The sequence below is a fragment of the Octopus sinensis genome, linkage group LG11 (assembly GCF_006345805.1).
Source record: "Octopus sinensis linkage group LG11, ASM634580v1, whole genome shotgun sequence".
Lineage (NCBI taxonomy): Eukaryota > Metazoa > Mollusca > Cephalopoda > Octopoda > Octopodidae > Octopus > Octopus sinensis.
The window spans coordinates 38732402-38759166 of NC_043007.1; the positions used below are offsets into that span (position 1 = coordinate 38732402).

Here is a 26765-nt window from a genome sequence, read left to right on the forward strand (position 1 = left end):
CACACAGTTTCTACTCAGAGCTATTTTATACACAATATTTGGTCTGACTTGAGGCTGTGTTCAAAGACATGCCCATTAAGTGCTCTTTGGGATCGGGTGTGGGACCTCATGATTGTGAAGTGGGCTTCTTAACCATTCAGCCATGCCTGCACTCCTGGCATGGCTGCATGGTTGGGAGGTTTGCTTCCCAGCTTCATGGTTTCAGGTTCAGTCCCACTGCAGAGCATCTTGAGTAGCTGTCTTCTACTACAGTCTTGGATAGATGAAAGCCATGTGGAAGGTTTTGGTAGATGGAAACTAAAACAAAACTAATATGTACACACACACGTGTGTGTGTGTGTGTATTTTCTCTGTAAATTGCTGAACTACAAGCATTGATGTAATTTCTCTTGAGTGCTACTAAATGAAACAAAAAAGTATTTTGTTAGATTACCTGTTTTAATGAAACACACACATCTGTACACATATACACACGTGTGCGTGTTTGTGTGAGGATGTGTGTTTGTGTGTGAGCATACGTGTGTGTGTGTGTGTGTGAGCATACATGTGTGTTTGTCTGTGTGTGTGTGTGTGTGTGTGTATTTGTGTGTGTGGTGTGTGTGTGTGTTGTGTGTGTGTGTAAGCTTGAGAGGGTGAGGTATGAAAGATTATTTTCTAGAGATGTGCAGTGATGATGTATTTGTAGTGTTGGAACTTATTAGGCTTCCGACTGGAGGTGTTGAACTGTCAGTTGAAAACAACAGATGATTGCATTACTTACCATTCCACCATCAAATTGTTCAGCATTTCATTTGTTTCCTGCACATGGAAGGTAAGTGAAAATGTCTCTGCTACCTGACAGAGAAAACATAACACAAATAAATTGGTAAATAAATGCACTGTATGTAAGTATGAATGAATGTATATGTATGTGCGTGTGTATGTGTGTGCATGTGTATATATATATATGTGGAGGCACATGGCTTAGTGGTTAGGGTGTCAGCATCATAATCATAAGATTGTGGTTTCGATTTCTGGACCGGGCGATGCGTTGTGTTCTTGAGCAAAACACTTCATATCATGTTGCTCCAGTCTACTTAAGCTGGCAAAAATGAGTAACGCTGTGATGAACTGGTGTCCCATCCAGCTGGGGAACACATATGCCATAGAAACCAGGAAACCAGGCCCATGAACTTGGCTAGGCTTTAAAAGGGCGCATTTATTTTATATATATATATATATATATATATATATATACATAGATATAGATAAATAGATAGAGAAAGAAAGAAAGAGAGAAAGAGAGAGAGAGGGAGGAAAATAAAAAAATAATAAGATAAATATGAGCAAATAAAAGAGATGGAATATTTAATTTGATTATTAACAAAATATGACATCACAAGGTTGCATTTACCACAATAGATGCTAAATCAATCATGGGCAAATTGTGGCCTACAGGTATTTCTAAATGGCATGACCAACAGAAAATTACCTTGAAGTTTTTAGCACCTGATGATGAACCATCTTTCATGCAGCCTGCTTCTCAAGAAAAAGGTTGCCCATGACTATGCTAAATATAAAAGGGTATATTTTGCCCATTTTTGGGTACTAGTTTTCTTCAGACAATCTAATTTCTACATACAACTTTGATCTTAGCCCTCCACTTATTTCATCTTCATTTGGTCCTCCATGCTTAAAACTTTGGTCTCCTTTTTTTTTTCTTGTCTCTTCCATTTTCTATTTATTTTCCTCTTTGTTCATCTGGCAACAAAAGCCAATGAGGGGAAAAAAAAACAACAGCCACAAAACATCAACAATTATAATTGTTGTTTTGTGGCTGTTGTTTTTTCATGTTAATAATTATGTGAATAATAACATAGGCACACAGCCAATCATTTTGATAACATAGGCAAACAGCCCAACCATTTTGTAAGAGGATACAGTTGTTTATCAATGGCACTTTAAGCTCTGAGTTAAATCTCATCAAGTTTGACTGTGACCCCAATACATTTCCCACCCCCATCAATCTGTTGGGGTTGATAAAATAAGGACCTGTCACTTATAAGGGTCGATTTAAGTGAGGAAGTGAAAATGTCTCTGCTACCTGACAGAGAAAACATAACAAATAAATTGGTAAATATATGTACTGTATGTAAGTATGAATGAATGTATGTGTATATGTATGTGCATGTGTATGTGTGTGCATGTGTGTATATATATGTGTGTGTGTGTATCTGTCTGTATATGTGTGTGTGTCTGTGTGTGTGTATACATATATATAGATAAATAGATAGAGAGAGAAAGAGAGGTGGAGAGTGAAAGAGAGAGAGAAGAGAGTGAGTGAGAGAGAGAGAGAGAAATTGAAGTATAATTTACCTTGCATTTAGCTATGTTGACTGGATGGAATTGTGATTCATAGTCTGATACCGAGAAACCTTTAATTAGTTCTGTCTGTAGCTGAAATCAATTAAAAAAAAATATTGAAAAATAGTAATAGTTTGTTTTTACTACTACTACTACTACTACTACTACTACTACTACTACTATACTACTACTACTACGACTACTACTACCACCACCACTACCACCACTACTATATATACACACACAACATATATATATATATATATATATATATATATATATATGTATGTATGTATGTATGTATGTATGTATGTATGTATGTATGTAAGAATTTGGTGCTATATCTAGACAAGAATGTAGCTTTCCTACCTTCTGGAAATTAGCATCATTTGGTAGAAATTTGTATGCAAGATTAAGAGCAAGTCGTAGCAATGTCCAAGCTAGTACTCCTGAGAAATTATCCAAGTCTACTTCACCATGGCTGACTCTGTCTCGAAGTCGAGGTCCTTCAGGATAGACAAATAAGTCATGAAGAAAATCCTGAAATGCAAAAAATTAATTCAGGTCAAATCCTGCAACAGAAGAAACAAGTGGTGGTCTGTATCAGCATCAATTAGTTCAGTCCCTGGAGAATTTGATGCACTGCTATGTGTGTAGAGTTTATCACTCTGGGTCTTCTCTTTTATCTGAAGGTAAGGAAATGAGATAAAAGTCTTGCAGTTTTTGGTGGTTGTTGCTTAGGCTGATGTCAAGAAAATAACTAATCAGAATATCTTTTATCTTTCACTTCTTTCAGTCACTGGGGCACCATCTTGAGGGGTTGAGTTGAACTAATTGACCCCAGTACTTTTTCTGTTGGCCTCTTTAGCCAAACTGCCAAGTTACAGGGACATAAAGAAATCAACACCAGTTGTTAAGCAGTGGTAGGAGACAAACATAAAACACACACACAAGACAGGCTTCTTTCTGTTTCTGTCTACCAATTCCATTCTCAAGGCTTTGGTTGGCCTTTGGTTGGCTATAGTAGAAGACACTTTCTCAAGCTGTCATGCAGTGGGATTGAACCCAAGATCACATAGTTGGGAAGCAAGCTTCTTAACCATACAGCTAAGCATCTTATATATTTTTTTCTTTACTGTAGCGTGATGGTCTAAATATCTTATAGTACTTAGATTAATTATTTTATACCCTGAGTTCAAACCCCATCAGGGATTATCTTTGTCTTTCAACTTTTCATTGACTGGCATCAAGGACAGGAAGGCAATAGGGGGAGTTGATTGACATAGCACCATAAATCAGCAGAGCCTGGACACCGAGTAAGAGCATGCAGAATGGCTTCATCACTGAAACATATCTCAAACAGGCACTTTTAATGGCACATTGTCTCTGTACAGTTTATATTGAACTGATGGCATCCCGGTACTTGATTGGTGCTTATTTCATTGACCCTGAAAGGACGAAAGGCAAAGTTGAACTTGGCCTTATTTGAGTTCAGAATGTTAAGAGCTGGAAGAAATGCTGCTTGTCCAATGCACTAACAATTTTGTTGGCTCTCCACCTTAACAACAGCAGTAGCAGCTACAAAAACAACAAAAACAGCAGCAGTAACAACAACAACAAAAACAGCAGCAGCAGCAGCTGGTCAAGAGTTTGGACCTGGAGATCTCCATTTCCAGCCACTTCGAGGGCCACCTCCCAGTGGTGTCGGGTGTCAACGAAGAGCCCTCGACTACAACAAAATGACCAAAGTTTTTTTTTTCCCAAGGTCTGGGGTCTCCCGCCCCTTAAGCCCTAGACCATTACCTAATCACCCTTACCCATCTTGTTGCTTAACAACAACAACAAGTAGCAGCAGCAATAGTTACCATCAATGTTGAGCCCAAAATGTGTTTCAGATTATTTTCTTCTCCATCAGACAAATATTTCGATAGAATCTAAAATAAACAAAAAAAAAAAGAAAACGTGAGCATAAGGTAAAAAAAAAAAAGTACTTTTATCTGAATACATCCAGCAACAGAATCATTTCCAAAATGCAGAATTTAGAGTTGAAGCTGACCAAATCAATTCTTAGTGGATTGACAGTTCCCATCCTATCATTGCTGCTGCTGTATGTCTGGTATCATAACAGTAGCATAACAGTTTTGTGTTTTGAGTTTATTGTTTGTAAGAGACTCAGAGCCTCGATTGAGAATGAACTATGGAACTAAAGTAAGAGGTTTAATACCTCGTATTGTTTTTACTGTGTAAAAAAAAAAGAATAATGTTTTAGAGAAGCAAAAAATCAGTGGGCGTTTTTGTCTTTTCCCATCAATATCATCCTTTTACATCATTCATCTCATCAATGTTTTTGTCCAGCCTGCAAGCTACTCCCTCTGTGTTATGCCCTTATGGCAAAAATTTGAAATAAAATAGCATATTCGTCTGAGCATGGAGAAAGTAGCTTATGTGATCAAATTTATCTTTCATCTTTTAGGAGGTGATAAAATAAAGTACCTGTCAAGTACTGGGATCAATTTAACCCTTTAGTGTTTAAACTGGCCATATCCGGCCCAAATATTCTGTATGTTTTATATTCAAACTGGCGATATCTAGTCTCTCACACCTAACCTACATTGATATTCTAAAAATAAACAATCACATCATTGAAACCTCAAAGCTATAAGATAATGCATGATTAATTCAAAACAGTTTGAGTGAAAAAATATCACATTTAACAGAGTAATCTGAACACTAAAGGGTTAACTGAGTAACCTTCTCCCTCTAATATCGGTGGCCTTGTGCTAAAATGAGAAAAATTATTATTACTATTATAACTAAGGCAGTGAGCTGGCAGAATTGTTAGCACACTGGATGAAATGATTAACAATATGTCACCCATTGCTATGTTCTGAGTTCAAATTCCGCTGAGGTTGACCTGCCTTTCACCCTTTCAATGGCCAATAAATTAAGTACCAGTGAAACACAAGTCAGTGTAATCGACTAGTACCTATTTCTTTATTACCCACAAGGGGCTAAACACAGAGGGGACAAACAAGGACAGACATAGGTATTAAGTCGATTATATCGACCCCAGTGCGTAACTGGTACTTAATTTATCGACCCCGAAAGGATGAAAGGCAAAGTCGACCTCGGCGGAATTTGAACTCACAACGTAATGCAGACGAAATACCGCTAAGCATTTCGCCCGGCGTGCTAACGTTTCTGCCAGCTCGCCGCCGTAATCGACTAGTGCCCTTCCACCAAATTTCAGGCCTTGTGCCTTTAGTAGAAAGGATTATTATTGTAATTAAGGCGGTGAGCTGGCAGAGTTATTGGCACATCAGACAAAATTGCTTAGTGGCATTTCTTCTAGCTCTTTATGAACTGAATTCAAATGTTGTCACGGTCAGCTTTGCTCTTTCATCCTTCCAGGATTGATAAAATAAAGTACCAGTCGAGTACTAAGGTCAATGTAATTGACTAAACCCTTGTCTGAAATTGTTGGCCTCGTGCCAAGATTTGAAACCATTATTTAACTTCCAATCAGTTAAAATCAGAAGCCATGAGAGCCACTGCCTGGTACTGCATCTGGGCATTTATTCATCATCATCATTATCATTGTTTAACGTCCGCTTTCCATGCTAGCATGGGTTGGACGATTTCAGAATCATCATCATCATCATCATCATCACCACCTCCACCACCACCTCCACCACCACCACCACCACCACCACCACCATCACAACAACAACAACCACAACAACAACAACCACAACTATGACCACCAACGCCGCCGCAACAACAACCACAACTATGACCACCAGTGCCGCCACTTCCGCTTCCGCCGCCGCCGCTTCTGCTGCCGCCGCTTCCGCCACCGCCGTCACCAACAAAACCACCACCGCTGCCACCGCCACCATGGCACTGAGCTGGCACACTGGGTAAAATGCTTGGCAGCATTTTGTCTGTCTTTGCATTCTGAGTTCAAATTCTGCTGAGGTTGACTGTTGGGGATCGATAAAATAAGTACAAGTTGAACACTGGGGTCACTGTAATCGATTTACCCACTTCCCCTAAACTTACTGGCCTTGTACCTCTAATTGAAAAAGGATATTATTAATATTGTTATAATTATTATTATTAGTAGTTCATCATTCTATGAAAAATGATAAAAAGTAAGAAGATAAGCATGCAGTGAAGAAACCAAGACAGAGTAAAATAACAAGATCTTACCTCATTAAGGGTAGTATATAGGACATCTGACTGAAAATAAACAAAATTGAATAAATACTAATTTTATATAAGATTTTCATGGTACAAAATCTATTTATCTATATGAGAAAATACCTATTTTATACAATTTACAGCACAAGTTTGCTGGCTTAGTAAGTGTTCATCTAAGTTTTATACTACAACCCAAATATTTCAGTTTATCACAGCATTATAGAAATTGGTGATGTTTTAATAACTCAGTATCATGTAAGGTAATAGGGTGGCCAGCTGGCAGAATAATAATAATAATAATATAATAATAATAATAATAATATAATAATAATAATAATGAAATTATTGTATACAGTGCTCAGGTGCACCACAACTTGTCAAAAGTGCATATAAAGCATATGCAGTAGTGTACAAATGTCTGGGAAGTGAACAGTGTATGAGTCAGATACATGCTTGCGTGTGTATGGTGGGGAGAAATCAGGTGTAGTGTTGGCGAATCTCAGGAAGCATGGAAGTTTTAAAGGATGCAGTACTCCGAGAACTGTTGGTCATCTGGAATTCCCTCTTTACATTCATTTTTGACAGAGCCATCAGTTTGCAGCTTTTCAATATGAACATAAACCATGTTGCTCTCATTAATCTCAGAGTGTTGTGAAGGCCAAGGGCACAGCCCTTTCCTCTGGACCAAACAAATAATTTAAAAAGTCCAAAATACCTGACTTACTTAGACTGAGGTCTGTCATGAGCCCTAGGACTCATGAGGCCAAAGCTTAATCCAGGTTTCCACGGTGCCTAAGTGACTGAAGTTACAATGCTCCCTCTCCCTAAACAAGATGCTGGTCTTCTGCAAGATTAACTGCTGGAACTCATTTACAGTTGTGTGGACTGGAGCAACATCAAATGAAGTGTTTTTCCCAAGAATACAAAGCACCGCCTGGTCTAGGAATTGAAACCATGATTTTGTGATCACGAGTGCAACACTCTAACCACTAGGCCAAGAACCCTCACAAATTAGCAGTAAAAAATATCAATGAAAGAATAAAAGGGAGGAAAACAAAATCCAATCTGCTCTTTTTTATATTAAAAAATGAACAACACATGAGAAATGTTACCTCAGCAGTGAGCATCCTGTGGCTGCAGTTATTGGCAGAACAGAATATGCACCTAAGTGCACTTTCAATCTGGGGTAGAAGTAGCACAACAAACCAACCATATCTATAATATACAAGTTGATAAAAAAAAAAATCATGACAAGGAAAATGATGATAATGTGGTGGTGCAGTTGGTCATGATAAAGATGATGGTGATGCGGTCAGTGGTGATAATGACGATGGTGGTGATGGTGATAATGATGGTAGTAGGAATGGTGTTGGTGGTGATAACGATAATGGTAGGAATGGCATTGGTCGTGATAATGATGATGTTGGTGGTGGTGATAATGCTGGTGGTGATAACGCTAGTGGTGATAATGCTGGTGGTAGGGGTAGTATTGGGGATGATGATGATAATGATGATGGTAGTGTCGGTGGGGATAATGATAATGATGATTTATCCATCTTCACACCCAGATCTACCTCATACACCAAACTCCCCTCCTCCATTTATTACTCCTACAGAAATAGTTAAAAGTTGGCTGTTAGTCCAATGTCTATGTATCTTTAACTCACCTTTGTTGTTGGTAGAAATGAAGGCATTTACTCCATACAACCTGGTGTGATGTCGGGATCATAGAAGTATTTCTAAATATATCAGAGTATAGATCCTCACTGTTCTTGGACTTATTACCTAACAATAAATGAATAACAAAAATATTACATAAATAACGAAATATTAACTCTTTAGCATTCAAACATCCCTGTCAAATGAAATATTTATTTATTCACATTGTTTTGAATTAATCATGCATTGCCTTGTTGCTCTGAGATTTTGATGATGTGACTGCTTATTTTTAGAATAACATTGTAGCATAGGTGTGAGAGGCCAGATCTAGCTGATTTGAACATAAAGCAGATAGAGCATTTTGGCCGCATATGGCTGGTCTAAATGCTGAAGGGTTAAAAAAACATGACTATGTTTTTTTTAGAGCGGCTGTGTGGTAAGTAGTTTGCCTACCAGCCACATGGTTCTGGGTTCAGTCCTGCTGCATGGCATCTTGGGCAAGTGTCTTCTACTATAGCCTCGGGCCGACCAAAGCCTTGTTAGTGGATTTGGTAGATGGAAACTGAAAGAAACTCATTGTATATATGTATATATATATATGTATGAGTGTTTATGTTTGTGTGTCTGTGTTTGTCCCCTCACATCGCTTGACAATTGGTGCTAGTGTGTTTACGTCCCTGTAACTTAGCGGTTCGGAAAAAGAGACCGATAGGCTTACAAAGAATAAGTCCTGGGGTTGATTTGCTCGACTAAAGGTGGTGCTCCAGCATGGCCGCAGTCAAATGACTGAAACAAGTAAAAGAGTAAAATAGTAAAAGAGAGAAGAGGAAGGACCTTGTTAAACTTGTGGAAGGCATTATTTTTGTTGGCACCAAAACAACTGTTCCAAAATGTTTCATACAAAACAAAAGACCTGATCTGATGGTAATATTCAATTTATAACTTTCTGCATAATTAATTTCACCATTAGTGTGCATATTTACAATATTTATATTTATGTTTCAGTCTCTTCGATATTCAGCGAAATTTGTTGTTCTGTTTTGTTGAAAATATGGTGTGGTTTTAAGTAAAAAAAAAAAAAAAGAGTAAAGATCCCCTTCAGTCATGAATGATCATAGGATTGCATCTAGAAAGTTATCCTCCAAGGTACAAGTTCAGACAAGGCTGTTTATGGAAGGCCAGCTGTTGCCCATGCATACCAGCCTCCCCTCTCCACACCATTGATGTAATCCAAAGAAAAGGCAAAGGCCGATACAGCTTGGCACCAGTGACATCACAACTCATTTCTACAGCTGAGTGAACTGCAGCAACATGAAATAAAGTGTCTTGCCCAAGAACACAACACACAGCCTGGTCCGAGAATTGAACTCACTACCTCATGATTGTGAGTCTGACGCTCTAACTACTGAGCCATGCACCTTCATGCAGCCATGCTTGCACCTATTTAGTTATATAAAAATTATACATACAGGTTTGACCACAACTGGTATAAGAAGACTGGGTATAAGAGAGATCAGTTGTAATGTTTTATAGAGATGACTGTATTGACATAGACATGTAATGCATATGGATGATGACAGATAGGCAAAGATGTGCTAGAATATCTATGAAGAAGGAAGGAATACCAAGGAAAACAAGCAAAAGTAGTGAAAGCTGATCTCAGAATATTGAACCTCACACAGAAAATAAGTGGAGGCATATGGCCTAGTGGTTAGAGCAGCAGACTCGCGGTCGAGGGATCGTGGGTTCGAATTTCAGACCGGGTGATGTGTATGTTTATGAGCGAAACACCTAAGCTCCGGCAGAAGGTAATGGCGAACTTCTGCTGATTCTTTCGCCACAACTTTCTCTAACTCTTTCCTCCTGCATCTTGCAACTCACCTGCGACGAACCAGCGTCCCATCCAGGTGGGGAACCTATACGCCAAGGAAACCGGGAAACCGGCCCTTATGAGGCAGGCGTGGCTTGAGAAGGAACAAACAACACAGAAAATAACAAAGGAATGCTACAAGTGACAGTATGAAAAACTGGACACCAACGGGGGTCCAGTTTTTTCAGTCTTTGGCTTCTCGGATGTATTCCATAAAACATAAATTACACAGAATATATAAAGACAAAATTACCATAAGAAGTTTTGCTCTGCAACTCAGTTGTTTATAAAGCTCACTCACCTGGTAGCAGATGACTTAGTAATTTGATATGGTGTGAGAAATCAACAGGTTGTCGGTGTGTGATGGCCACATCAATAGATGACATCACGTAGCCAAGACTAGGAGCTAAGACCATCAGGAAGTAGACATATCTTAAGAAAGCAAGAGAAAAAGAAACAAATATAAATAAATACATAAATAAAATTATATATATTTGGTTACGTTGCATAAATAGTTAAACTGTCCAACCTATGGAAACATGTTAATCGATGATGATGATATATATATGTGTATATATATATATATATATATATATATATATATATATGAATGTGTGTCTGAATACCAGCCTCTACATGGTTGTTCATCTTGCTAAAAACAATAACTAAACTTCTCATAGTTTTATTTCTTAAAAGTATTAGTTTTGGTAGAAGAAGAATTAGAGTTAGCAGTTCAATTCACATTTGATAGTTCTTAAAATATATTTTCTCTCTCTTTACTCAAGTAATTAATATCTTTTATTTTAATTTGTCTAATTACTGTTGTTTTTGTAGTTGTAGACTCTTAATTATTTGTTCTTTATCCCCAGGTCAGCTCTGAACAAGTAAACTTTTGATCAAAGGTGTTCCAGTCATTCTTGACCAGTGGTATTACTAGAACATGTGCTACCTTAGATGGTCCTTGACTTGCCATCCTCTCAAAGAAAAACACAATATGATACATATTAAAAGTGCCACCTGGAGCCTCCTTATCCCCATTTTAGGTATGCAAATATGACCAACCTATTCTTTTTTATGTGGAAGCGCAATGGCCCAGTGGTTAGGGCAGCAGACCTCGCGGTCGGAGGGTTGCGGTTTTGATTCCCAGACTGGGCATTGTATGTGTTTATTGAGCAAAAATACCTAAAAGCTCCACGAGGCTCCGGCAGGGGGTGATGGCGACCTCTATTGTACTCTTTCATCTCAACTTTCTCTCACTCTCTCTTCTTGTTTCTTGAGTAACGCTGCGATGGACTGGCGTCCCATCCAGCTGGGGGGAACACATATGCCACAGAAACCCGGAAACCGGGCCCATGAGCCTGGCTAGGCTTGATAAGGGCGATGTTTATCGTTTTTTTCTTCTTTTTTATAACTAAAATTACATTTGCAATTTGTCCTTGTTTTCATTAAGACATTAGGGTGAAAGTGGAGAAGATTTGGTTCCCACTTCTTGCAGACCAAACAACCATACAGAGGCATTCTATTGATAAACTGTGGTACACTTAAAGACATACATACTGTTTTGGTAACTCTGCTGGGCTGAAGAATCCATGCCATGCAATATTCCTCAGGTTCAAAGATACAGGAGGACCAATACAAGTCTGCAACACTGATATCTGGACATAGACAAAAAAATTAGTTGAGTCTCTTTGGATCAGTAGATACACGTATGTATGTATACGTAGCTATATTCTCTATCTCCTTCTTGTTCTCTCTCCCACTTGTCCTCTTTCCCTAGTTTTTATTTCTTTGTCCCTTTTTATCTCTTATCTCTTTCTTTTTCTCATGTTGTTTGTTTGGTTCATTCTCTTTTTCTTTCATTATTTTGTTCTCTTTCCCGTGTTTTCTCTCTTGTTTTCTTATTTTCTCTCTCCCTCTCTCTATCACATACACACCCACCTACACACATATATATATATATATATACACATACATATACTTGCTCACTCGCACACAGACACACATACAGACGTATACGCACACACATACCTACATGTATATACAGACATGCAAGCACACACACATGCATGCACACACACATGCATGCACGAACACACGCATGCATACACACATGCATGCATGCACACATGTATGCATGCACACACGCATGCATGCGCACATGCATGCACGTACACACGCATGCATGCACACACATTCAATTAACCAATCACATGACAATCCATAGTTGACTAATCATGAGAAATCATTCCCAGTGTTCAGCTCTGTACACCATAGCACTGGAGGATGTGATTAGTGACATTGTGAAGTGTGAAGAAAATTAGAAAAAAACTACTTACAATAACTTCACCAAAGACTTCTCTCAGCTCATTGGTAAGAAGCAGGTCTTTCAACTTTGCTGGACACTTTGTCCCTTTCTGCAGATACACCTACAACAATATAATTTAACAAATCACTGAGCTGATGATGAAGCTGCTTCATGCTTGAAATAACAGTCAAGTCTACCTCAAATTGCATCCTACCATCTTAAAACTATGGAAGGATACATTAGTTTAGTGGAATCCCCAGGTACACTAAAGTCTGAAATCAGTCCACAAGTTTTTCGAATCTAATGTGGGAACTGAACCATGTGACTTTTACTTACAATGAAAATGTCAAAAGGATGGAACTTACATCTCCCAGAGATCTTTCCAATTGAGCTGTCACCAGTAACAATGACAACAAGGAGTTTACTGGACACGTGTCATGAAGTAGTTCAAAACTTTCCAGAAATAACTGCGAAAAGACAAAATGAGACATATATCTAAATTTATTAAAAATATTCATCATCATCATCATCATCATCGTTTAATGTCTGTTTTCCACGCTAGCATGGGTTGACCGGTTCGACCGGGGTCTAGGAAGCCAAGGAGGCCGCACCAGGCTCCAGTCTGATCTGGCAGGGTTTCTACAGCTGGATGCCCTTCCTAACGCCAATCACTCCATGAGTGTAGTGGGTGCTTTTTACGTACCACTGGCACAGGTGCCAGGGGAGGCTGGCAAATGGCCATGATCGGTTGGTGCTTTTTACGTGTCACCGACACAGACGCCAGTCAGGCGGCACTGGCATCGGCCACGTTCGGATGGTGCTTTTTGCATGCCACTGGCACAGGTATCACGACTACAGTTTCCATTTGATTATATATATATATATATATATATATATATATCTATATATGTGTGTGTGTGTGTGTGTGTGTGTGTGTGTTTGTATGTGTGAATATGTATGTGTTCATGTTTCCTTGTCTTGACATCACATGACTTCATTATATACCTTCTCTGTCACCATTTCATTTTCTGAAAAGTTAATAATTTAGTTTAATGATATACAATGTTTAATAGGCCCTAGATTCATAACCATGTCATACTGATGACATCCAACTTCATTGAAATAGCAGCTATATATGAATGCTTGTGAAGGCATGTGGCCTAGTGCTTAGGCTGTTGCACACATGATTGCTAGATCAAGTGTTTGATTCCCAGACCAGATGACACATTGTGTTCTTAAGCAAAACACTTCATTTCACGTTGCTCCAGTCCCACTTTGGGTCAGCGGGGAATGTTGGCCTGCTCACCTAGCCAGTAGGGTGGCGACATTTGAAGGATAAAACAGTGCAAAAGTGCATTGAGACCAGTAATGTGCAACAGCATCTGACAGTCTGGTCAGTCACACGATTACATGACATAATATGAATGCTTAGGAGTGTATGATTTAAAGAAATATTAAAAGAAAATTCAGTCAGATTAATGCATAAAAATAATAATACTTTATTCCTTTCACATTACTAATGAAAAAAAATATTTAATATGGGTCTCTTGTAAGACAATTCTGCAGGCATGACTGCATGGTTAACTTCACTTTCCAACTATGTGGTTTCAGGTTCAGTCCCACTGCTTGGCAACTTGGGCAAATGTTTTCTACTATAGCTCTGGGCCAAACAATGGCCTGTGAATGAATTTAGTAAAAAGAAATTTTGTGGAAATCCATCTTATATATATATATATATATATAATATATATATATATAATATATATATATACACACATATATATATTGTGTGTTTGTGTGTGTGTGTAAGTTCCCATCCCTACTGCTTGACAACTAGTCTTGGTTGTTTATGTCTTTGTAACTGACTAGACATAAGTACCAGACTTCAAAGTAAGTACTGAGATTGATTTGTTTGACTGGAACCCTTCAAGGTGGTACCCCAGCATGGCCACAGTCCAATGACTGTAACAAGGAAAAGATAAAATACACACACACACATTATATTTTACAGATTGTTAAATGCCTTTAGCATGAAGTCAGTGAACTTGAAAGATCAGTAAGACCTGTGTGACTCTTTAAACTCTTTTGATACCAATCCACCTGAGGAGACTGCTCCTGGTTTTGTGATATATAAAGTACCTGTCTTAAAGGGATCTTAATTAAAACCTTCCATAAAAATTTCACGATAATAGTATTTTAAACACGAGCTTCATAAGGACAAAGTTATTTCACTAAATTTGTCATTATTTTTTTTCAAAATTAAGTGTAACAAAGGCTGCATTTCACCAGAAATATGGTTAACAGAAGTGTTAACCCTTTCGTTACTGTATTTATTTTGAGACGGTCTGTGCTTCTTTCAATTACTTTGAATATAACAAAAAATTTAGTAAAATGACTTAGTTACCATTCAGTTAGTATTAGGAACATAAATTGTGACTAAGGTTTGGTGGAAGATTTTAATTCAAAACTTATGAAAACAAGACATTAGTACTCAGAGCCAGAGCCGGTTTCAGCCGGGTTGGTAACGAAAGGGTTAAAGGAACCAGAACAAAGCACAGTTACATACAATTAAAAGAACTTACTTTGGTGTTCCCAGTCCATTTCAAATAGGGCGAGTATCTTTCATTATACTGTGACAGCGTTAATGGACCAAGCTCATTCTGAAGATGTTTAAAACAAGGAGCTAAACACTGTATGCTGTTTCTGTAGTATTCGGTTGGATCTTCTTTTGCTGATAATACAAAGCAGAGATAAAGATTATAACTATCTACATTTGTGTGAGATTATGTGTGTATGGGTGCATGCATGTTTATATATACATATGCATGTGCATATAATTATAATTACACATATATATATATATATGTGTGTGTGTGTGAAACTATTAATCCAAAAACATTTTTTCTCCCATCATTGTTTTCTTTTCTTTCCTGAAAATTCTGTAAATAATAATAATAATAATAATAATTATAAGCTTAAAGCTTATAAGCATTCTTTGTGTATTGGCTAAAGAAAATAGTCTAATGCCTACTTTTTTCTATCAAGGGTTTATATGCCCCAATATTAGATTATTTTCTTTAGCCAATACATGGTGAATACTTATAATAATTATTATTTACAGAAGTGTTAAAGGAACCAATGTCTTGTGAGTGGATTTGGTAGATGGAAACTGAAAGAAGCCCATTGTATATATATATATGTATACATATATATATATATACATACACGACAGGCTTCTTCCAGTTTCCATCTACTGAATCCACTCACAAGGATTTGGTCGGCCTGAGGCTAGAGTACACACTTACCCAGGGTGCCATGCAGTGGGGCTGAACCTGGAACCTGCATCTATATGTTCAACTGGAGTCTGTGTGTTTATGTCTCCAGAATTTAATGGTTTGGCAAAAAAGACCAACAGAATAAGTATTAAGCTTAAAATAAGTTTGGTGGGGTCGATTTGTTTGACTAAAGATCTGCAAGGCAGTGCCCCAGAATGGCCACAGTTTAATAACTGAAACAAGTGAAAGAAATGAACAAAAAATATATATAACTGTTATTTAATGACCAAAAGATCTGAAGCAATGATTTGTAAAGAAAATAAATCTTCTACTACTTACAAGCAGGCAAAATCTTAGAAATGTAGCTCCAATCAATAAAGCCATTATTTAGTAGACACCTGTTCTCTGGTACATCACTAACGCCTAAGTCACATACAACAGTGGACACATTTGCAGACAGGAAACTTTCCATGGAAGTCACATCATATTCCTCTCTTGAAGCCATTTCTGTGGATGTAATTTCAGAAATTACATTCATACAGTGAATGTAAATAATAATCCCTCATGAATACAGATATTGGTTTCAAATTTTGGTACAAGGACAGGTAAGTTCAAGGGAGGGAGATAAGTCAATTACATCGACCCCAGGGCTCATTAGATACTTATTTTATTGACCCTATAAAGATGACAGGCAAAGTGGACTTCAGTGTGTGTGTGTGTGTGTGTGTGTGTTTATGTGTGTGTGCCTTTGTGTCTGTGTTTGTCCCCCACTACTATTTGGCAACTGGTGTTGGTTTGTATATGTCTCCGTAACTTAGTGTTTGACAAAAGAGACTGATAGAATTAATATCAGGTTTTAAAAAACATAAGTGCTGGGGGCTGATTCATTCAACTAAAAATTCTTCAAGGTGATGCCCCAGCATGACCACAGTTTTACAACTGAGACAAATAAAAGGATATAAAGAAAAATACATAACATCATCATCATTGTTTTAACATCCAATTTCCTACGTACAGAATATGTTGAGGCAGACTTTCTATGGACAGATACACTTCCTGTCACTAATCCTCATCTGTTGCCACCCAAGATAAATAAACCCTTTGTCTATCAACAGCCTGGTAATGGCTGGTAAACTGAGCCTGATTTTCTTTTGAATATTCACTGTCTGTGTGAATATTTTTGAAATATGAAATGCAGGCTTGGCATATTTAATAATAGTTTGACTTAGCTCATCACACAAACCTAGCTCCTCTGGCTTAGGTAATTGAAGCCTGAAGAACAAGATTCATGTAATAAGTCTATGAAACTTTAAGTTGTATGGAGCTGAATGAAACAATTAATTTTATGCTAATATATCTACTCCTACCAAATGTATTGAGTGCCTCTTTCTTTCATTTGTCCATTCACTCATATGTGTGTGTGTGTATGTCATCATTTAATGTCCGTTTTCCATACTGGCATATGTTGGGCAGCTTGACAGGAACTGGTAAGACCAGGGGCCACACCAGATTCCATAGTCTGTTTTGACTTGGTTTCTATAGCTGAATGCCCTTCCTAATGCCAAACACTCCACGGAGTGTACTGGGTGCTTTTTATATGGGACTATCACAGGTGCTTTTTAAATGGCACTGGCTCCCACACCTATGCTGTTTATGTGGCACCTTGGTTTTATGATCTCAATTCTGTTGTGGTGGGTGGGTCTTCTCAAGTACATCAATGCGCTACATACCTCAGTCCTCTGTCATCTCCTTCATAAGATTCAGTGTTTTGAGATTGGCTTTCAAAACTTCACCTCATGTCTTCCTGGGTTTCCCTCTTCCATAACTTCCTTGCACTTTAAGTGATTGGTACTTCTTTATGCATCTGTCCTTATCCATCCACATCACATAGCCAAACCAGTGCAGTCTCCTCACTTGCACACTGCATATAATTCCTCTTATGCTCAACTTCTTCAATACACCAAAGCTCACTGACATCATACATCCAGCAGAGCATACCAGTTTCATTTCTCTTCAGCCTTTGCATGTCCTCTGCATTCAGGGCCCTTGTCTTACTAACATGCAGCATTGCAGTTCATACACATGCATCATACAATCTTCCCTTCACTTGGAGAGAGAGATCTTTGGTTGCCAACAGAGGTAAAAGCTCTCTGAACTTACTTTATTCTATTCTTATTCTAGTAATTACACTTTCTGTACAACCTCCTCCACTGCTAATTAGGTAACAAAATTTATCTATAACTCCCAGAGAGCAACTGGGACATTTAAAGAAATATGTTTCCGGTGCATCTGTGGTCTTTATGGATCCATATATCTTCCACTACTATTTTCTCTGTTAATCTTCCAACTATTCTGCTGCACCTCATGTGTCCATAGCTTGCATTGGGTACACTAAATGGAATTTATGCCTACATCCTCCCTACATATCAAGCAGGGCCATTTACCTGTTGGTGAAGGTTCTGTCCGATTTCTTGCTTACTCGGACCTTGGTCTTTGCTAAGTTCACTTTAAAACCCTTTGATTCCAGGTTCTGTTTCCACACCTGAAATTTCTTTTCTAATTCTGTTAGATTCTGCTATGAGGGCGAGATCATCAGCAAGGAGTTCCCATAGGCTTCCAGTCTTAAATACCTCTGTTATGGCCTAGAGGATGATGATGAACAAGAGGAGGCTGAGGACCAACCCTTGGTGGACACCTACCTGTACACTAAATTCATCAGCATATCTATGACCAACTCTTACCTTACTAACAGTACTTCTGTACATGGCCTGTACTGCCTTCACAAGCCATTTGTGTATCCTTAGCTTCCTCAGGGGCCCCATATCACAAAGCAGGGTACTCTATCGAAGGCTTTCTCTAGATCAACAAATGCCAAGTACAACAGCTTGTTCTTAGCTAAATAATTCTCTAGCACTTGCCAGGATAAACCTGGATTGTATTTCATCTAGTCTAATTCTGTTCCTTTTACTGTCTCTGCAACCTTCATCACCTGGTCCAGCAATCTGATGCCTCTATAATTACTTCTATCAAAGGATTCATTAGAATCTAGGCACAGCAACACATAAGATGCCAGAACTGGCTGAGTACAATAACAGGGTTCACTGTGAGGGAAAACAACCATTTACACACACACACACGTGTGTGTGTCGTCGTCGTCATCGTTTAACATCCGTTTTCCATGCTAGCATGGGTTGGACGGTTCGATCGGGGTCTGGGAAGCCAGGAGGCTGCACCAGGCACCAGTCTGATCTGGCAGTGTTTCTACAGCTGGATGCCCTTCTTAACGCCAACCACTCCCTGAGTGTAGTAGGTGCTTTTTACGTGCCACCGGCACAGGGGCCAGAGGAGGCTGGCAAACGGCTTGTATGTATGTATATAGCTTGACTGATTTAGAGACTGAACTCATGCTCACTAACTGAACTAAAGCACTTAGCACTTGATACTTAATCCTTATATTCCCTATCCCATTCTCTTCTTCCTTACCATCATCATCATCGCTTAATGTCCATTTTCCTGTGATTTTATGAGTCTGACAATGTTTATTGCAACAGATTTTCTATGGTTGGATGCTCTTTCTGTTGTCAACCCTCACTTGTTTCCAAGTAAGGTAATACTTCCCCATAGTGGAGATGTATTTGCAGAATACTGTAAATGAGCGACACAGCTTGCATGACGGTGATTCTCATTTACAACTATCACGTGATGTCAGGACAAGGAGACGAACAAACATGCATGCAAATATATAGACATACATACACCTACCCACCTGTCTACTTACCCAACTGCCGAAACTTAGATCGGAGTTGAAACCTCATGTTGTATGCTTTAATTTTTTTAAAAGAAATATAATGTCTTAGTTTATTCTGTTAATTACAGAATAATCTTAGTTATTTGGTAAATATCTCAAAGAGAATGATTTTTTGTATTCCCATGTATTAAGATATTGGTATATCGGAGCCAAATGTGTAGGAATACCAAAATATTTTCCATTCGGACCAACGATGAAACCTCTACATCAGCACCGGCCACCCAAACTTTTATCTTTCTTAAAATGGGTTTAATTAAACAAACATTTAAAAAATGTTTATCAAATATTAAAGATTGTAATGAAAACTGGCAATAAAACAACAGCCTACAATTGTATAATTCTAAACAAACGAAAAGTATGAAAAATTCTTGATTCTGTAATTTGATTATTTGACTATTAGTGCAGAAAGTATAGAAGCGGCTCTTAAAGAACTTTGTGATCAAAGTGGCCCTCAATGTAATTCGAGTTGGCCAGGCCTGTTCTACATGGTGGCTTGATCTGCTAGAAATATCAACTAAATCTCCCTTCAGTTACGCTCTTATAAATCTCTCTCTATATAAAGCTGAAGTTGTCTGTGTATGGCAGGTTTGGTAGCCTTCAACTAACACTATCTCCTCCGAGACTCTGCGGCGCAAGTTGACCAAAATTTAGAGTATGATAGAAGGCTTGCTCTTCCTTCCGTAGAAGAAAAAATTCAAATCGGGCCATGTTAATACCAAAAATTATTTACATCAAAAAGGTGCTTTTTTTCTATGAAAATCCCTATTTTTTACGATTTTTTTACTGCTGTGTCGCCATTTTTCGGTGTATTTCAACCAGAAAATGTACACTTAAAGAGAATAACAAGCTACATAATGCAAAATTTTTACTTTTCAAAAATTCCAATTCTAAAGGGTCGAAACAAACCCGAGCAACGCCGGGCGATACTGCTAGTGAGGACATAAAACAATGCAATCAGATACCGAACAGACGGTACGTTCATGATTGGAATCCTGTTGATCATAGGTTTGCTCACCCAAGGTTGATCAGGGGCTAAACAACAACAGCATAAAGTACTTTTTACTTTTGTGGAGTAGGGATCATATTCAAAGGCTTCAGTTGTTGAGATATTCGCATAAATGTTTTACACGTGTGTATTCGTCAATCCACACTTATATACAGAAAGATCATAAACTTTCAGGATAAATTATCGAAAATACATACTCAGATGTATATTCAATAACACACAGCAACTATGTGTTTAAAATATGGGCAACAGCTTTAAGAATGGAATAAAATTTATAGAGAACTAGGGGATTTACCGTCGAATCAATTTCAAAATATAGACATCGTCTGTCAGAGGTTGGTGGAACAGAGTTATTTCCCTTGGTTCAAATTGATTTAACATAGTTACAGATATTTATTTGTTTACAATCGGGAGAGTCATGTACAATCCATATTCCCTCCTTTTTAATGTTCAACGAAGACATCAAGTACTACGAGCGAACAGTGGTCGTTGTAGGATCGACTATTTACGACTAGCTAGCGCGGATGCGCGAGTGCGCGCACCGGGACCACTGTTCGCTAGTAGTACCAAATTTCATTTCTATGTATACGATAAGATGCTATATAAAATCGTTTGAGTAGTTTATATAAAAATAAAAGCACAGAATTAGCCTGGAGGGTAAATATATAAAAAAAAAACTAGGATATTTTTGAAAAATATGTCAGAGTCGTAATTTCCGTTCTATGTAACAGGTATACAGAAAAGAAAAGGGGGTGGGAATGAAGAAAAAAGCCCTTCAAATTCCTTGCCATTACCTGTCTTAATGAAGTTGAGACAACTACAGTTTTATGACGACAGTTCATGAGGACACATTACATTTATTATCGACGACTGATCCTCTTTTATTTTTATGAATAAAAACATTTTGAAACGATTTCTAAATAAAACTCACTGAAGTCCATGCCATCAGGGAGGACAACCAGGTCATGTTGCTGTACTTCCGGTTGTATACAATTTTTTTTTTCGTGATTAATTATTCAATTACGTTGTTTTAAAACCCTGCACTTCTGAAATTATGCATATATCATAATCAAAATATATGTGTTGTTATGGTACATAAATACTTATGAACTATGACACAAAAAAGCAAACACAAATTTAATTCTAGTCACTTTAGTAAATCAATATGCAAATAAGCTCAGTCAATATAACTAATACAAGATGTGTAGAGGTATATATAATCTGCTTAAGATCATAGCTATTGAAGTTCCTTTAAGACTTGCTTTCGGGTCACAAACGGAGATGAACCTATCTCATTATCACCGAGGGAAAGTCCCCAGACCGAGCGTAGAGACTACCGATTTGAGGAATCGTGTCAAACCTATCAGCTGCCTCCCGTCGATGCAATGACGCCATTTGGCGGAGCTGGGAGTTGTTGGTAGGTATATTCGTCATAGTACAGACAAATGCAAGTGGCACTTTGGTGTTAACAGAATGGGGATTACTCTGAAGGAATTTCTTCTTTTTTGTTAATTCGTTAACATTACTCTTTTTTACTCTTTTTACTTGTTTCAGTCATTTGACTGTGGCCATGCTGGAGCACCGCCTTTAGTCGAGCATATCGACCCCGGCACTTATTCTTTGTAAGCCCAGTACTTATTCTATTGGTCTCTTTTGCCGAACCGCTAAGTGACGGGGACGTAAACACACCAGCATCGGTTGTCAAGCAATGCTAGGGGGACAAACACACACATATATATATACATATATACGACAGGCTTCTTTCAGTTTCCGTCTACCAAATCCACTCACAAGGCATTGGTCGGCCCGGGGCTATAGTAGAAGACGCTTGCCCAAGATGCCACGCAGTGGGACTGAACCCAGAACCATTTGGTCGGTAAACAAGCTACTTACCACACAGCCACTCCTGCATATTGCTTTTTTTTTTTTTTTTTTGGTAAACAATTCAAAAAAGTTCCTAAAGAATAGAATCAGAAATTATCTGGTATGCCAAAAGCCCTAATTTCTTTGTTGTGTATATTTTAAGCATTTAAAAAAATCTGTTACTTGTTTCAGTCATTAGACTGTGGCCATACTGGGGCACTACCTTGAAGAAAGTTTAGTTGAAGGAATCAACCCCAGTACTTATTTTTGGTTTCTTTTTCTTTAAGCCTGGTGGTGGGGGACAAACACTGTCACGAAGACACACACACGTGCATTTACACGCACTATTTAGTTGAAAATCACTTCAGGTTTATTCTCAGAGTATTTTAGACAGGAGTAGAGACACGAGGATCAGCAAATCACTGAAGACGTAACAGAATTTGTCACGAAAGAACACTGATAATAAAGTGAAGATTTTATGTTTAGCATAGTTTTGAAGGATCCTAAACATACATCTGAAAAAAAAAAAAATTTTTTTTGAAAAGGCACAGACATAGCCGTATGCTTAAGAAGTTCACTTTGAACCACATGGTTTTGGGTTCATTCTCACTGTTCAGCACCTTGGCCAAGTATCTTCTGCTATAGCTCTGGGCTGACCAATACCTTGTGAGTGGATTTGTTTGAAGGAAATTATTTGGAAGCCTCTCTCTCTGTGTGCATATATTTGTCCCTCCATCCTGCTTGGCAGCTGATGTTGGTTTCTTTTATCTTTTAACTTCTTATTTCTTTATTACCCACAAGGGGCTAAACATAGAGGGGACAAACAAGGACAGACAAAGGAGTTAAATCGATTACATCGACCCCAGTGCATAACTGGTACTTAATTTATCGACCCCCGAAAGGAGGCAAGGCAAAGTCAACCTCTGCAGAATTTGAACTCAGATTGTAACAGCAGATGAAATACTGCTAAGCATTTCGCCCAACATACTAACGTTTCTGCCAGTTCGCCGCCTTATCTTTTAACTTCTGTTTGTTTCAGTTATTAGGGCACCAACTTGAAGAATATTTAGTTGAACAAATTGACCGCAATACTTATTTTCTGTGAAGTCTGGTACGTATTCTATCGGATCTCTTTTGCCAAACCACTAAGTTACAGGATGTAAACACACCATCACTGGTTGTCAAGTAGTGGTAGGTGACAAACATAAACATGAAGACACACACGCGCAGACATATATACACAATGGGCTTCTTTCAGTTTCCATCTATCAAATCCACTCACAAGGCTTCGGTTGGTCCAAGTGTACAGTAGAAGACACTTGCTCAAGATGCTATGCAGTGGGACAGAACCTGGAACCATGTGGTTGGGAAGCAAGCTTCTTACCACACAGCCATGCCTGCACCTATGTCTGTTTATGGTTCAGCAAAGAGACCAACAGAATAAGTACTAGTCTTGGGATTGATTTATTGAACTAAACCCTTCAAGGCAATACCCCAGCATGTCTATAGCTCAATGACTGAAACAAATAAATGAGGAAAGAGAGTCAAAATTTTAAAAATAATGGAAAGGAAGGGGACAAAAAAATGATCCCTTTCCATTCTTTTCTTGTTTACACGACTCATAGTCTACAATGCTTAAAACATACAAATTCCAAGAATTCCAGTTTTGGGATAATTTCTGACTCAGTTGTTTAGGGATGTTCAGTTCTAATATCCTTTAACCATTTGGCATTTAAACTGACCATATCCAACTCAAATATTCTATATGTTTCATGTTCAAACTGGCCTCTTACACCAAACCTATAATGTCATTCTAAAAAAATACAACCACATAATCAAAATTTCAATGGTACAAGATAACACATTATTAATTCAAAACAATAAGGTGGCGAGCAAGCAGAATCATCAGCACGCCGGGCAAAATGCTTAGCGTTATTTTGTCTGCCGTTACGTTGTGAGTTGAAATTCCGCCGAAGTCGACTTTGCCTTTCATCCTTTTGGGGTTGATAAATTAAGTACCAGTTACACACTGGGGTCGATGTAATCGACTTAATCTGTTTGTCTGTCCTTGTTTGTCCCCTCTATGTTTAGCCACTTGTGGGCAATAAAGAAATAAGATATGTTAGTACACTGGGCGAAATGCTTGGTGGTATTTCGTCTGTCTTTATATCCTGAGTTCAAATCCTGCTGAGGTCGATTTTGCCTTTCATCCTTACAGGGTCGATAAATTAAGCACCAGTTATGTACTGGGCTTCATCTAATCAACTGGTCCCCTACCCCAAAAACTTCGGGCCTTGTGCCTAGAGTAGAAAAGATTATTAATTCAAAACGATGTGATTAAATAAGTATTAGATTTGACAGAGTAATCTGATTGCTAAATGGTTATAAATTAAATTAGACATTATAAACATTATTGTAAGGTAGAGAGCAGCATTCTATTGACTGAGTCATAATCAAATTGTGGTGAATGTTTAAATGGTTTCAGGTTGTGAGCTGGCAGAGCTGTTACTGCCCCTGGTAAAATGGTTAGTGACATTTCATTTATCTTTACATTCTGAGTTCAAGTTCCACTGAGGTCGACTTTGCCTTTCGTCCTTTCCAGGTTGATGAAATAAATACCAGTTGAACAATGGGGTGTGGGTATCGATGTAATTGACTTACCCCTCCTACTGAAATAGCTGGCCTTGTAACAAAATTTGAAACCAATATTTAAATGGCTTGCAAAACTTTTCAACCTCAACTGTTTTGGTGCCTGGACATTAAATTGTGGGTTCTGATTTTTGCACAAGGGCAGCAGTTTTGATGGGAGGGTCTTAATTTATACCTATTTCTTTATTACCCACAAGAAGCTAAACACAGAGAGGACAAACAAGGACAGACATAGGTATTAAGTCGATTACATCGACCCCAGTGCGTAACTGGTACTTAATTTATCGACCCTGAAAGGATGAAAGGCAACGTCGACCTCAGCAGAATTTGAACTCAGAACGTAATGGCAAACGAAATACGGCTACGCATTTCACCCGGCATGCTAACGTTTCTGCCAGGTCGCCGCTGAGGGTCTTAATTTATACCATTAACCTGAATACTAGACAGGTACTTTATTTTATTGATCACGGAAGGATGAAAGGCAAAAAGGCAAAGTTGACCTTGGCAGGATTTGAACTCAGAATGCAAAGATTCTAAGAATATACCATAAAGCATTATTTCCAACATTACAATTTTGTAGCCGACCACTCTTTGTTTTTAATTAAGGTATGAAGCCAGCAATTTTGAGGTGGGGAGGCTAATCAATACTGTCAGCACAAGTACTAGACATCATCATCATCGTTTAACATCTGCTTTCCATGCTAGCATGGGTTGGACGATATTGACCGAGGGCTGGCGAACCAGATGGCTGCACCAGGCTCCAATCTTTCTACAGCTGGAAGCCCTTCCTAACGCCAACCACTCCGAGAGTGTAGTGGGTGCTTTTTACCTGCCACCGGCAGTTACTTTATTTCATTGACCCTGGGGGAATGAAAGGCAAAGATGACCTTGGCTGGGATCTGAGTTCAATGTAAAGATCTGGAGGGAATTCCACAATGTATTTCTTCCACTGCTTATATCAATTATATCAAAGAAACAACATGCTTCAAAATGTTATTTATTTACTTTTACTCTCTGGTTCTTATGGAATAGACTGTGCCCAATGCCTTTCCATGCTTTACAAGAACCATGAGATTGATATTATTAATGTTTTTCTTGATGGCAAGCTGGCAGAACCATTAGCATACTGAGCGAAATGCTTAGCGGTATTTCATCCGTTCTTGCATTCTGACCTCAAATTCTGGTGAGGTCAACTTTGCCTTTCATCCTTTTGGGGTTGGTAAAATAAGTACTAGTTAGGCGTAGGAGTGGCTGTGTAGTAAGTAGCTTGCTTACGAACCACATGGTCCTGAGTTCAGTCCCACTGCATGGCACCTTGGGCAAGTGTCTTCTACTATAGCCTTGAGCCAACCAAAGCCTTGTGAGAGGATTTGGTAGATGGAAACTTAAAGAAGCCCGTCGCATATATGTATATATATATATAATATATATATATATATAATATATATATATATATATAATATATATATATATATATATATTATATATATATAATATATATATATATATGTATGTATATGTTTGTGTGTCTGTGTTTGTCCCCCCAACATCACTTGACAACCGATGCTGGTGTGTTTACGTCCCCGTAACTTACCGGTTCGGTAGAATAGACTGATAGAATAAGTTCTGGGGTCGATTTGCTCAACTAAAAAAGGCAGTGCTCCAGCATGGCCACAGTCAAATGACTGAAATGAGTAAAAGAGTAAAGAGTAAAGAGTAATCAACTCCTGGGAAGGAGCATAAAAACTGCATCCCTCTGCCAAGCCATGTTAAGCCAGTGTGCC

The 26765-nt window shown here is 38.3% G+C and overlaps 1 protein-coding gene across 5 annotated transcripts in view; it reads right to left on the reverse strand.

The window, feature by feature from the left end:
- The window catches only part of LOC115217595 (endoplasmic reticulum membrane-associated RNA degradation protein-like), a 47267-nt gene extending 25821 nt beyond the window's left edge, over window positions 1–21446 (reverse strand). For 2 of the 5 annotated variants that reach the window (XM_036507373.1, XM_029787347.2), the window contains exons 1-13: window positions 15995–16265; window positions 14963–15111; window positions 12746–12847; window positions 12412–12501; window positions 11633–11730; window positions 10377–10507; window positions 8214–8331; window positions 7659–7761; window positions 6556–6585; window positions 4209–4277; window positions 2713–2883; window positions 2356–2436; window positions 761–834 (exon numbers count right to left, since the gene is read on the reverse strand). In XM_036507373.1, the coding sequence (XP_036363266.1) occupies window positions 761–834; window positions 2356–2436; window positions 2713–2883; window positions 4209–4277; window positions 6556–6585; window positions 7659–7761; window positions 8214–8331; window positions 10377–10507; window positions 11633–11730; window positions 12412–12501; window positions 12746–12847; window positions 14963–15111; window positions 15995–16193 (1415 nt within the window). In that variant the 5' untranslated portion in view covers window positions 16194–16265. Of the gene's footprint in view, window positions 1–760; window positions 835–2355; window positions 2437–2712; window positions 2884–4208; window positions 4278–6555; window positions 6586–7658; window positions 7762–8213; window positions 8332–10376; window positions 10508–11632; window positions 11731–12411; window positions 12502–12745; window positions 12848–14962; window positions 15112–15994; window positions 16266–20764; window positions 20968–21400 lie in introns of those variants that run through there. The other 3 variants (XM_036507371.1, XM_036507372.1, XM_036507374.1) reach the window with 3 other exon arrangements.
- Window positions 21447–26765: the final 5319 nt, after the last annotated feature.